This window comes from Pan paniscus, chromosome 6 (assembly GCF_029289425.2).
Source record: "Pan paniscus chromosome 6, NHGRI_mPanPan1-v2.0_pri, whole genome shotgun sequence".
NCBI lineage: Eukaryota > Metazoa > Chordata > Mammalia > Primates > Hominidae > Pan > Pan paniscus.
Genome location: NC_073255.2, coordinates 187,931,143 through 187,945,284, shown reverse-complemented (window position 1 = coordinate 187,945,284; position 14,142 = coordinate 187,931,143). Strand labels below are relative to the sequence as shown.

Below are 14,142 nucleotides of genomic sequence, written 5' to 3'. Positions count from 1 at the left end.
CTGGGATTACAGGTGTGAACCACCGCGCCCAGCCTGGAAAACTTTTTGAATGAATTTGTCCTTTACAACTGTGCTTCACATCTGGATTACCAATATTCTCAGGCTAGGGCAGTGCTTTCAAACTTTTTGAAGCAACCCACTGTAAGAAACTTTACAATGAGGCCGGGCACGGTGGCTCACGCCTGTAATCCCAGCACTTTGGGAGGCCGAGGCGGGTGGGTCATGAGGTCGAGAGGTCGAGACCATCCTGGCCAGCATGGTGAAACCCTATCTCTACTAAAAATACAAAAATTAGCCAGGCGTGGTGGCGGGCGCCTGTGGTCCCAGCTACTCGGGAGGCTGAGGCAGGAGAATGGCGCGAACCCGGAAGGCGGAGCTTGCAGTGAGCCGAGATTGCACCACTGTACTCCAGCCTGGGCGACAGAGAGAGACTCTGTCTCAAAAAAAAAAAAAAAAAAAAGAAACTACAGTAAAGCCCAACATGCAATAATACATATATAGCATATCTATAAACATATATATCTACACGTGCACTTACACAAACTTACCCTTACTCGTTTTTTTAAACTCACCACTGTACTAATGAGGACACATACTTACCCTTACTATGCATAACGCAGTTTTCTATTCTGTTCTATTTTTTTTAAAAAAAGGTAAAACTAAACTGATTTTATAATGCAAGGAATTTAGTAGCATCTGTTCAAAAACACCGTGGTGAGGGTATCCGAATCCACAGGATAAAAATGACACATTTTACAGGAGAGTGCATTTTAAGACCTTTATTTTAAAATACTTAAAATAACTATAGCGTAAACCTCAACATTTCATGGAAACATAGAACTTCCAGACATTGATCACTTCTGGCTGGCTGCCTGGGGCTTCCATCTGTAGATCCCCGAGGACAAGAATGCACACCCCAGCCCCTCATCGGAGTGCTTCCGTGGGAAAGCTGGAGGGAGTCGCTCTTGGGTTGGGTGTTCCAGTTCGACTCCAGTCACCTCTAAACCTTCCTACGCTGGAATACAAGGCCTGCCACTCAGCTTCCCCTGGCAAAGGGCGAAGGGCCATGCCCGGCCTCTGCAGGTCCCCACTGCCAAACAGCCTGGGCAGAATAGGGGCGGGTTCCCCGGCGCGGCGGAGTCTCTGCTAACTCGGCAAGTGCCAAGCCCTCCAGCAGCCACCACGCCGGGCCTGCCTGCAGGCTGGTCCCTCAACGGCACCTGCGTTCCCGGCCGGGCTTCCCTTCCCGCGCCCCTCTGCACTGCACCCCTGGGAAGGCTGTGCCCACACCACGGTCTCCGCCCGTCCACACCGCGGCCCGAGGCGTTCCTGGCACCCGGCTCGGGCCTGCCCGCCGCACCAGCCGCCCCGGTGCTGGCGGAGAACCGGCTTCCCGCCCCGGCGCTGTTCCAGGAGGTGCGCCGAGCTCCGCGCGAAGCGAAGCGGACACCAGAACTGACGAGGCTCGCCCTGTTTTTAATGAAATTCCTAACACTTTCAATTAACGCAGACTCCATGCTTCCCACAGTCCTTCGGCCGTCGGTGACGCTTAGTCACCACTACATCCTCAAACCCAGACACGAACGCTAACGCAGCTCAAGGGGAATTTTCAAAAAACCCCCGAGGGAGGAGCCAGCCCACCCGCCACCCGCCCAGGCCACGCGCCTCGCGCCCTTCACGGGCTCAGCGGGCGCGAACCCGCCAACCGCTTAGCGTTTCGCCAATCACCGCACCTCCCACCTATTGCCCCGCCCTGCGCTCCGTTCTGGCCAATCACCAGGGAGCCACCGTTTGTCTCTCCGCCTCTCCCGCCCGCCCCTAACCGGTTGGAAGTTTGAAGCCTTCAAACCTAGCCGGCGCCCAACAGCGCGGTAGCAGCGCGGTGTATTTTTAGCTCCCGGGCGGGCAGCCCCGCCCCCCCCTCCCCGCCTCCTTGTTTCCCCCAATGGGAGATGGAGTTTCCGACACGTCATCGCGCGGCTGTGCAGGAGCTGTCCAATCGGCGCTCGGGGAGAATGGCGTAATTAAAAAGCGGCGGAAGAAGGTGGGAGGGTCATGACGCAGCGAGTTTCAGTCGTGACTTTTCTGGGGGCATCGCGGCGTCCCCTTTTTTTGCCTTTAAAGTAAAACGTCGCCCCGACGCACCCCCGCGTATTTCGGGGGGCGGAGGCGGCGGGCCACGGCGCGAAGAGGGGCGGTGCTGACGCCGGCCGGTCACGTGGGCGTGTTGTGGGGGGGAGGGGCGCCGCCGCGCGGTCGGTTCCGGGCGGTTGGGAGCGCGCGAGCTAGCGAGCGAGAGGCAGCCGCGCCCGCCGCCGCCCCTGCTCTGTATGTCGCTCTCTCCCGGCGCGGCCGCCGCCGATCACAGCAGCAGGAGCCGCCGCCGCCGCGGTTGATGTGGTTGGGCCGGGGCTGAGGAGGCCGCCAAGATGCCGCAGTCCAAGTCCCGGAAGATCGCGATCCTGGGCTACCGGTCTGTGGGTGAGTGGCCGCTGGCCGCGCGGCCTCCTCGCGCCGCCGGGGCCTCGCCTGGGAGCCGGGTCGCGGCCGGGCCTGCGAAGTTTGGAGCCGGCGCGGCCATGTGGCGGGGCGGGCGGGGGCCGCGCGTTTCGTAACCACCATTTTGAGCGGAGGTGGTGGCGGTCGGGGCGGCGTCCGCGCCGGTGGAGGAGCTGCGGTAGCTGGGCGCCCTCCGCGGGCCGGGCGGGCAGGTGGCGGCCGGGCGGAGGGCGTGGGAGGCGCGGGGCGGGGGCCGTCGGCCGCCGAGGAGTCCGGGTCTCGTCTGGGGAAGTGAGGCGGCGCCGGGGAGCCGCGCTAGAGGCTGCCGCGAGGGAGTCACACCTGCCTCCCCGCCTTCGCCGCCGGCGCGCGTGACCGGGGCTGGCGGTCTCCCCCACCCCGCCCCCGATGTAAGGAAAAGAAAGTCCGTGGGATTTTAACAAAGGAAGCAGCACCTCGGCTTCATTCCATCTGTGGTGAAGTTTACCCTTGTAAAGAAAACTAGGGATTTAGAGGACGTTTGGGCTCTGAACGCAAGTTTTCTGCATAGGAAACCTAGGCGATCCCCCAAAAGAGGCCCCTCTGGAGGCCCTCGAGATGCTGGCGGCCTGGGTAGGAAGACAGAGAAAAAGGAATGTCTGATTTCTCGGTGCCCTATTTTTCTTCGGGAAGGAATAAGGTCAGGTACTTGCAACCAGGCTGTAGAAGTAATTCCAAAGTCTTTTTGTTTTCTTTTTCTTCCCCCAAAAGGTTGACATACATTTGAAACAGTTCCTAGCAGTCGCCTTATTGCTGAATAAGGTGGCTTAGGGTCGGGTTCGGGGGCGGACGGGGTGTCACAGAACGAGCGGTTTTCTGGCCTGTGTGAAACCAGAGCGATTGAACTTAGACACGCTTCAGGGTGAGGCTGTATTGTCTCCCGACATCCGGAAGCCTGGAGAAATTACGTTCATCTTTTCGGGCTGTTTTGAAGTAACTGTCTATAGAAGGCGTGCACCGGGCCACAGTTGAGGGGATGGGGAGGTGAAAGCGAGGGTTCAGAGGCTCCGGTGATTGCGGAACGGGGTGACTATCTGTCACGGGAAGCTTGTACCTGCCTGCCGCTCACTGGATGCACTCCCCAGCTGCGCTTTCCACCGCCTGTGCCAGGGTCTGTGCTCTTTGACCAAGATCAGCCACTGCATGCTTACTCATCCTTTTACCACCTCTCCGTCGAGAGCCGGGGGGAAATTAAGGGCTGAAAGAAGCTTGGCTAGAGATGCGGGGTGCCTAGAGTCGTAGGGGAACTCTTGAGCGATGCGGTGCTGAATCCGAGGGGATGCATAGGTGGCAGCTTTCACAGCTGCAGCCAGGAAGTAACCACGAATCAAATGGAGGGGTTCAAAGTCACTAACTGTTCAAATATCAACATGGAACCTGGGATCCAGCCTTTATTGGCAGCCTGAATCCATGCTCTTGTCTCTGTTCTCTTGATTTCCTCCTCTGCATTTTGAGGAGTTGGGACCGCGAGGTGTTCTGGCTCTTGGGTGAGCCCTCCCTAGTCAGTCAAGTAAGTACTTATTGGCAACTATTTGAAAATAGTAGTCCCTGAATAATCACGTTATAGGCAACAAGTACCTCGGCTACCTGATTTCAACCCAAGAGAATGACCTAAAGATCTTGACTGATTTACCCTTTTCAAATGTCGAAATGGTAGCTCTAGTCTTTGGTGAGCAGGGCTAGTTTTATCACTTTTTTTTTTTTGGCTACAGAGGTTCCTTATGTCCAGTTGAAATCCATTCTGTTTTATCTTCCCTCTATTCAGCGTCCTCCTGAGGACGGAGATGTGACAGGCCACCCCTTAGCCTTCTCCTCACAAACTGCTGCTTGTTAAATACTGTGCTAACTTAGTCTCCGGTGGGATACAGGGTCACTTTTAGTCCCTATTTTCTGTCTTCAGTATTTCATATTTCTGCAACCTACCCCACTTCTCCATATTTATTTTCAAGCGTAGTCATATTAAACGATTTTGGAGAGGTTAAGTTGCTCCCAATCTTGTATTTGATTTTTTTTTTTTTTTTTGAGACGGAGTTTCGCTCTTGTCACCCAGGCTGGAGTGCAATGGCGCGATCTCGGCTCACTGCATCCTCCACGCCCCGGACTCAAGCGATTCTCCTGCCTCAGCCTCCAGAGTAGCTGGCACTACAGGCGTGCACCACTATGCCCGGCTAATTTTGTATTTTTAGTAGAGACGGGTTTCACCACGTGGCCAAACGTCAGGCTTGTCTCAAACGCCTGACCTCAGGTGGTCCTCTCACCTTGGCCTCCCAAAGTGCTGGGATTATAGGCGTGAGCCACCACGCCCAGCCGCATTTGATTTTAAAGTGTATTATGAGCCAGGATATTTTGTAGTATGTGGGGTCTTTTTTAGGGGAAGGAGATTAGGTTTTGCCAGCAGGTTTCTTCTAGTAAGCCACCCTTTTGAGAATTACTCAGCATGCTCACTTCTGGGAGCTTACTGGCACGTTTGCTTGCAAATGGTGCTGTACCAGAGAAATTTGAGTATATGTGTTTCTAGATTGTGGTATTTTGTGATGCTGAGCTGTTTGTCCTATATTCTGGGGCTAGAGCCACATAAAAAGCCTCCACACCTTTCTTAGAATGTTCTCTTGATTAAATACATTAAGCCAGTTTGACTAGTAGGATACTTGTCATTGTGATTTTGTCATGCCACAAACTTTATTTTTAAAGTTGTCTTCAGATAAAACAAAAAACTGCTATGTTTGTTTAACTAGTTGGCTTTCTTTTTTTTTTTTTTTGAGACAGAGTCTCACTCTATCACCAAGGCTGGAGTGCAGTGGCGGGATCTGGGCTCACTGCAACCTCTGCTGCCCAGGTTCAACCGATTCTCCTGCCTCAGCCTCCCAAGTAGCTGGGATAACAGGCGCCTGCCACCCCGCCCAGCTAATTTTTGTATTTTTAGTAGAGACTGGGTTTCACCATCTTGGCCAGGATGGTCTTGAACTCCTGACCTCGTGATCCACCTGCCTTGGCCTCCCAAAGTGCTGGGATTACAGGCATGAGTCACTGCACCCAGCCCACTACTTGGCTTTCCGTTTTCTTTTTTTCTTTTTTTTTTGAGTGTTGTCAGAACTACCAATAGGTAAAATATAATTCTCAGGTAGTCTATACAATTCTCCCTGCCAGTCCCCTGTACTTTTCCTGGTATTTACAATGTTAAAGCTTTTAAGGACACGTCACCTATAACTCTGGGAGTCTGGCTTTCAGGGAGTGCTTTGTATTAACTGTTCCCGTGGTGGCCAAAAGTACCAGCTCCCTGACATTCCGTTATTTCTACCACAACGGAGTAGTCCCGCGATAGGAAGTAACTCAACTTAAGTTAAAATGGTAGTGTTACGTAAACTGTCTTCAGCCTGGTACATCTTTCACTGGGATTTTACCTGTACAGAGAGCTTTGGTAACCTAGTTTACCATTAGACCATAATCAAAAGCTGGTTGTCATATATAAGCCTCTTACATACAGTTAATAAGAGGGATGGGATCACAGGCATGTGAAAGATCATAGGGGGAAAATGAAACAGCTTTGTGGTTTGGAAGAAGGCAATTCAGCAAAAGTACTCAAATTATTACTTTGTCAAAATGTTTTAGGTAGTATTTAGAGTCTTCATGAGGAAAGATGTCATTAAATATTTGGTTGTTCCCAGCAGATTCCGACTTACTGTTTATTTTTTAAGTTAACCTATCATTTGTTGACACTTTTTATTGAAAAATTGAAAGGCAAAACAATATTTGCTATGTATGACATCTACCAGTATGTGAAATTGTATATTCGGGTGCTTAATATTCTGATGTTGTATACTTGTGGGTGGGGGTAGTCCTGAAGTGCCCACTTTGTATTGAAACTTGAAATTACTGTTTTTCAGTCTCATTCATTGTTCTGCACAAGAGCATAATCAGAATTCAGATTTCTGATTATGACTTTCCAGTGCCAAATGTTATTTTGCTGTCCATATGGGTTATACCTCTCTGTACTTCATCACCCCAAAAAGAAACTCTGTACTCATTAGCAGTCACTCTCCATCCTGCTTCCCTGTCAGCCCCTGGCAACCACTAATCTTTCTGTTTCTATGAATTTACTTACTCTGGACATTTCATATAAATAAGAACATACATATGTGGTCTTCTGGGGCTGGCGTCTTTTACTTAGCATAATGTTTTCAAGTTTCGTTCATGTTGTAGCATATGTCGCTTCTTCCTGTTTAGTGCTGACTAATATTCTGTCATGTGAGCATACCACATTTTTTCTATGCATTTGTCAATTGGATATGTGGGTGGTTTCTTTTCTTTTTTTTTTTTTTTTTGGCTATTATTTTTTATTTATTTACTTTTCTGAGGCAGGGTCTTGCTCTGTTGCCCAGGCTGGAGTGCAGTGGAGCTATCATGGCTCACTGCAGCGTCAACCTCCTGGACTCAAGTGATCCTCCTGCCTTAGCTTCCCGAGTAGCTAGGACTGCAGGTGTGCGCCATCACACCCAGCTAGTTTTTTAATTTTTTTGTAGAGGTGGGAACCTTGCTCTGTTGCCCAAGCTGGTCTTGAACTCTTGACCTCAAGCAATCCTCTCGTCTCAGTCTCCCAGTGTTGGGATTACAGGTGTGAGCCACCACTTGGAGCTCTACTTTCTGGCTACTATGAATAATAATGTTTTGAACATTCCTGTACAAGCTTTTATGTAGACATATGTTTTCATTTCTCTTGGGTACATTCCTAGGAGTGGAATTGCTGGATCATTATGGTTAACTCTGTGCTTAATATTTTGAAGAACTGTCAGATTTTTTCCAGAACAGCTGCACAATTTTATATTCCCATCAGCAATGTATGAGGATTTAATTTTCTCCACATTCTCGTCAACACTTGTTACACTGCCTTTTTCATTTTAGCCATCCTATTGGGTGTGAAGTGGTATCATAGGATTTGCAAATAATTTCTCCTGTCTATGGGTTGTCCTTTTACCTTCTCGATGGTGTCCTTCAAAGCAGAAAGTTTTTAATTTGAAGGCCGATATATCTATTTTTCTCCTGCCACTTATGCTTTTGGTGTCACATCTTAGAAGCCATTGCCTAATCCAAGGTCATATAGATTTACTACTATATTTTCTTCTAGATATTTTATCCTGTTAACTCTTACATTAGATCTGTGATCTATTTGTAGTTAATATTTGTATATGATGTGAGGGAGGGATAGAACTTTATTCTTTTGCATGTGGATATCAAGTTGCCCTAGCTTCTTTTGTTAAAATAATGTTCTTTCTTCATTGAATTCCCTTGTCCGAGATGAAGTGACCGTCAATGGAAGGACTCACTCATTCCATTGATCTGTGTGTCTGTCCTGCCAGTACCATATGATCTTGATTACTGTAGTTTTGTAGCTGGTTTTTAAATAGGGGCATATGAGTCCTCTAACTTTATTATTTCTGAAGATGGTTTTGGGTATTCTCAGTCTCTTGCATTTCCATATTGAATTTTAGGACTAGATTGCCAGTTTCTGCCAAAAAAGCAACTGCAATTTTGATAGGGTGTTTCACGGTTTTGCAGGTATCTTTTAATGTCTTAACAGCTGGATTCTCATCTCTGCTCCTGAATTCATTCCCTTAACGTTATTTTAATGAAGTAAGGAGTACTTGAATAGTTTTTCAGGTAGTTGAATATTCTTTGATACTGAAACTTCATAAGTGATAGTTTGGAAAGAATAGTTACACTATGCAATCTGAAGTCATATTGATGAATTTGCCCAACTCTGCAGGTCTGCTTTATACTTGGAATGGATCTTCTACCATGCCTGGTTTTGTAGCGTTACTGGTCATTTGGAAAATATTTGTTCATCGTTACGCAGATCTTCCACATGTTGACACATTTTATTATACAAGCATTTTTTAAAATCACATTTGTTAATATCACCACCAATCTCTGCAAAGTCTTAAGTTTTAGAACACTGTTCACTATGAGTGGTGCAAGTTTTCCAAAATTCTAATTTCCTCCTTGAGTTCAAATAATTTCCTTGGCAACATGCTACCAGTTTTTACTTGAATTGACTGTTTTGTTTCTTTAATTTCCAAGGAAATGTCTGCCAGCTATTCACATTTACAATAATGATAGTTTGTCATCATTGTTGCAAGTAAAAAAGGCATTCCATGATAAAAGTGGCCAGTTCAGATCACTTCTCAAATGACTGCACAAGTGCTTTTTTTGGAAACAACCATCATACTTCAGTATGTAACAGAGGTGCTTTATGTGTACATCTCATTTTGTCATGCAGAATATTAAAAAGACATGTACCAAAGGGTCAAGATTTAATATAATTTTACTGCTTTTTCAAGGACATTGTTAAGTAGAAACAGCTCTTTTCCCACTGTGAATGCATGGTAGTAAAGAATACAGTGACTTACCACTCAGTTTGTAACTACTGTTTTTGATTCATGCCAAGGGGTGCCGAGCTAGCAGTTTTCCCCGCCATTGCTTTTGCACCCTTAGTACAAATGGGAACTTTGTGGAAAAGGCAAATGGTAACTTAATATTGCTATGAATATCGTTTTGACCTCATGAGCCCCCTGAAAAGATTTTGGTAAACCCCTTAGAGGTCCACAGACCACCCTTTGAGAACCATTAAACTGTTGTAAGCTAGGATCTTGTTTACTGCTGTGCAAAATTGAATTGACAGTGACTGCATCCTAAATGCTGTTCACAGCGATATGGTTCCCACAGTGTTAGAAGAGCCTCCTAGGAGAGGCCCTGTAGCGTTATGAGAGACAAAGATGGCAAGGCAGGAAAGAACTTGGCGTGGTTAGAATGGAAGGAAGCACGAGGGAAGCCAGAGAACATCAGGAGAGTTACGATATCTGTGTGCCTATTGGTTTGGCCTCTGATTGTGGTGCATTTTTGGATGAGTTGTGTTTGGACCTGGTGATGGCGAGGCTCCCAGAGAGTAGTGAAAATTGCAAAGAGTAGCAGGATACCAGAGACCCATATACTAATAATATAGTTTTTAAATACGAGTATCAGGATGAAGGTGGGGAGGAGTACACAAGTAAAAATAACAACTTTATCACAGAATGAGACACTGCCACCTCTACCTGTGATTGTGGAAGGTCAGAGATGCACAATGCTTTTCTTGGGTGAAGATTCAGAATAACAAGTTCGCAAACAACTGTAATAGTGTCCATGGCTGGATTGTTCTTAGTTACTTGAATAAATCAGAACTGAACTTGCACATGATTGTGCAAGTGAGAGCATTATGAAATCTTTAGGGATCATACTTGAAGGAACCTTCATTCTTAGTTCTAATTTATTCTGAAGTACCAAATGAAATCTTAACATTGATACAGTACTCACGGTCTATCTTCGTCACGTCATTCTTGCTAACTGTGAGAATGCAAACTGCTGAGTCCTTTTAACATGAATTGCTGGATTGATTTCTAAGTATATTCAGCTGTGCGCGTGGCTCTCGCCTATAATCCCAGCACTTTGGGAGGCCGAGGCGAGTGGATCACCTGAGGTCAGGAGTTCGAGACCAGCCTGGCCAACCTGGTGAAACCCTGTCTCTACTAAAAATACAAAAATTAGCTGGGCGTGGTGGTGGGCGCCTGTAATCCCAGCTACTAGGGAGGCTGAGGCCTGCAGGAGAATCACTTGAACCCGAAGGGGGAGGTTGCAGTGAGTCGAGATCGCGCCACTGGGCGACAGAGCAAGACTCCGTCTCAAAAAAAAAAAAAAAAAAAAGAAATCTAACATTTTAAAGGTCCTGGAATACTATTTTAGTATTTTAATTTTCTTCAATATATGTTGGGCTTCTGGTTATAAAAAAAAAATAGGAGTTCCTGTAGGATTGGAGCTTTAAATCTAAACTGGTATTAGTTTAGAACAGGAAGTGCTAGAAAAGCCTTTCGTTGTGCTCTTATGGGCAAGTTAAGAAAGCAGGGCAGTTTAAAGATATTGATAGAATTCACTCCGAAGTGTCATGCTTGCTTGGTTTGCATCTTATCTGTAGTAGAATTGAGTCTTTCTCTCCCGCATTTCTCTTTTTGTTGTGCTTACATGTTTGCAGAAGGACTCCTCATGGACATTTGAAAGAGAAGTTGGTGTTTTAGCAAGATACGCAATCCCACCTTTTGCAGGATTGAGAGTTGAATGTTAATAACTACCTGATGGCATAGTACATAATTTGTGAATGGGGATGCAGATATGGGCTTTTACAGTTAATACAGTTTTATGAGATGAAATGCTTTTCTAAGACTTCTGTGTCTTAGATATAAATGTGTCTGCCTATTTTGCTAGCTTTATTTTTTTTTTATTTTTTTTATTTTTTGAGACGGAGTCTCACTCTGTCATCCAGGCTGCAGTGCAATGTCGTGATCTCGGCACACTGCAGCTTCAACCTTCCAGCCTCAAGGATCCTCCCGCCTCAGCCTCCCGAGTAGCTGGGACTATGGGTGTGTGCCACCATGCCCTGGCTATTTTTTAATTTTTTTGTAGACATGAGGTCTCGCTTGTTGCCTAGACTGGTCTGGAAGTCCTGGACTCAAGCGATCCAGCCACCTCAGCCTCCCAGAGTTCTGGGATTACAGGCTGAGCCACTGCACCTGTATTTTGCTGGCTTTAAAATCTCAATCACATTTGGCATTTGTTTGAAAGAGAACATTTGGGCCAGGCCCCCAAAGATTGAATCACTGCAACTGTTGGTTGAAGAGGACAGTTTGTGAGTGTTATGTGTTATTCAAATTAGGTGTTCATTAAGCATTTGAATAAATGCTCTACTTTGTACCAGTCACAAAAGCTAGGACAGTTATAATCCTTGCCCTCAAGGAGCTTCAGTCTAGTTGAGAGCCACAGGAACTTGTTCCTGCTACTGAGAATAATAATTGTTGGTGCTTTTGAAGCATTTACTGTTATGGGGTACAATCTTAATGCACATGTATTAATAGCCTTTAAACTCGGGTAGGTGCAGTTGTTAAACCTATTTTGCAGATAAGGAAACTGAAGTACAAAAAGTTTATATGACTTGCCCAATGTCAAACTGTTGTTAAGTGACAAAGCCAGGATTTTGAACTCAGGCAGTGGCTCCAGAGCAGGCAGTCTTTAACCAGCTACTACACGATTGTTATTTAAATACAGTTGGGATAGGTGTTTGAGAGAAATAATCAAAGGCAGGGCTAACTTGATCATCAAGTGGGGATGGGGGTGGTGGGAGAATTGTCTTTAAAGAATTGTCAATGTGGCTCACTGAGTGAATGAGAAGGGTGAGGTGTGAGTAATGAGAGAGGTCGGGACTCATATGTTTGCCATCTGTCCATCAAGAACAGTTTTGTCTGCTCTGTGAAAAGTTTTAGACTTTTTCCTAGAAACTGTGGGAAGTGACTGAAGGGTTTTAAGCAACAAATAAGATGATGATCTATACCAGGGACTGGCAGACTTGTTCTGTAAAAGGCCAGATAGTAAATATCTCAAGCTTTGCAGGGCAGGCCATGTAGCCACTGTTGCGGCTATTCTACTTTGCCTTTGTAGGACGGAAGCAGCCACAGACAATACATCAACGAGTGGGTGTGGCTGTGTGCCAGTAAAACTTTATTTATGGATATAACACTTGAACTTCATCTGATTTTCAGTATCATGAAATACTGTTTCTTTTTCCAACCACTTAAAGATGAAAAAAACATTTTTAGCTCATAGACTGTACAAAACCAAAACAGGCTGTAGGCCAAATTTGGCCCCTGGTCTGTAGTGTGCTGATCCTGGCTTCCATCCCTCCTGCTGTTCTGTGAAGTGGGAGGGGTGGTAAGGGAGTAGAAATGGGAAGACCAGCCAAGGCGCAGAGTAGATGAGATGAAGAGGACACACATGGGAGATTTCCTTAGAGGGAGAATGGACAAGACCAATGTGGAAGCTGTGAAGTAGCCTTCAGATTTCTCATGTGAGTGCCTGAGTAGGTCATGTTGCCATTGGCTAAAATCAGAAATGATGGAACAGGAGCAAGTTGAAGGGGTGGACCAGATTTATTTATGCACCTGCCAGATCCACACACTTTCCTTGCTTTCTGGCCACAGAGGCCCTAGCAACCACCCACACAGGGCACAGTTCCCATGGTCCCGAAGACAGGTGGCTGTGCCTACAACTAGGGTTCTGAGGGTTTGCTGGCCCTGGGTCCTTGTGTCACCCAAGGATTTGACCAAGCATACCCTCACACCGCAGGATTGTTGCCCCAGAGACAAATGAGGTTGCTGGACCCGGGTGGCCCCACACGCTCACGCTGCCCACTCAGGCAGGCAGTGTTTTACTACAAGGATGTTTGTCATTCCTGCTTGCTGGGAGGGGGAGTTGGACTCTTTCTCTAGATCTTTTCATTCTGCATAAGAGTGCTACAAAAATGTGTGAATATGTTTTATAATAATAAATTGCTTTCTTAATCTAACCATGTTTCTGTATGAGCAGTGTCCTAAAAAATTGAGCTGTACACAAAATGAGCCTACCTTCCATTTTTTTTAGACTTCTATGGAAGTATTTCTGGAGCACAAATTTAGGGAGCTAAATTTATACAAATAATATGATCCTATTCCCTTAAACAAGGGTACAGAGCAGCCTTGCCCAATGGAAACAATCTGGCCTGGTGCAGTGGCTCACACCTAGAATCCCAGCACTTTGGGACCCAAGGTGAGAGGACCACTTGAGCTCAGGAGCTCCAGAACAGCCTGGGCAACACAGGGAAACCCTGTCTCTACAAAAGTGGGAGGCTGAGGTCTCAAAAAAAAAAAAAACCACCTAAAAATATAACCTAATGTAATTTTAGATTTTTCCAGTAGGCATATTAAGTAAAAAGAAATAAGTGAAATTAATATACTTAATTTAGCTCAGTATGTCCAAAATGTTATTTCAACATGTGATGGATATTGTTATTTGTACATTTGTCATACTTACACTGTGACACATCTCAGTCGGAACTGAAAACATTTCAGGTACTTACTGTCCATGTATGGCTACTGGCTGCCATATATATTAGACAGCCCAGATACTGTGAGGAGTGAATTGGTGTTGATAATGAGGTCAGCGCAGATTTTAAGAACTTTTGAAGAAATTATCTTTATAAAATATGAATGGTTTTAACCATTCAGGCTGATGGATGAGTATACTCTATTTCATATCTCATTTTCCTCATACTGTGTTATTACTAGTTTTGATCATTCTTAAATTTCATGTTCTTTAATATGTTAAGAAATAGAGAATTTTTGTCTTTGCTTTTCTCTAGCTCTTTCCCACCCTCACCTGTATCCCGGGTCTTCTCTCCAGATTGGCCACCGTTCTAGGAAAACTCATTCTTCATTGTTGCTAAACATTTAATTTCCTGCAGTTTATCAGGGCTATTATTGTTGCCTTCCACCTCAGCTTTGTCTTTAAACCATCCTGTAGAGATGAATATCCTGTTTTGAAAGTCTCCAGGGAAACAGTTTTATGGCCTTTCTGGGTAGCACTTTATTTTTCTTTAGTTTAATAATCCTGTTAATAAAATTCTTCATGTATGAAACTGAGTCCTTCATGTTATATAATTAAACATATTTCTTATTTTCCTCAGTGGTATATATCTGGTAGCATAATAATTGG

At 45.8% G+C, this 14,142-nt stretch overlaps 1 protein-coding gene across 4 annotated transcripts in view; it reads left to right on the top strand.

Annotated features, from left to right (window-relative positions):
- The first annotated feature begins 2,022 nt into the window (after nucleotides 1-2,022).
- The window catches only part of RHEB (Ras homolog, mTORC1 binding), a 53,265-nt gene continuing 41,145 nt past the window's right edge, over nucleotides 2,023-14,142 (top strand). Inside the window, exon 1 of one of the 4 annotated variants that reach the window (XM_034965278.4) lies at nucleotides 2,023-2,481. In XM_034965278.4, coding sequence (XP_034821169.1) covers nucleotides 2,430-2,481 — 52 coding nt within the window. In that variant the 5' untranslated portion in view covers nucleotides 2,023-2,429. Of the gene's footprint in view, nucleotides 2,482-2,729; nucleotides 4,049-14,142 lie in introns of those variants that run through there. The other 3 variants (XM_003815089.5, XM_063606424.1, XM_063606425.1) reach the window with 3 other exon arrangements.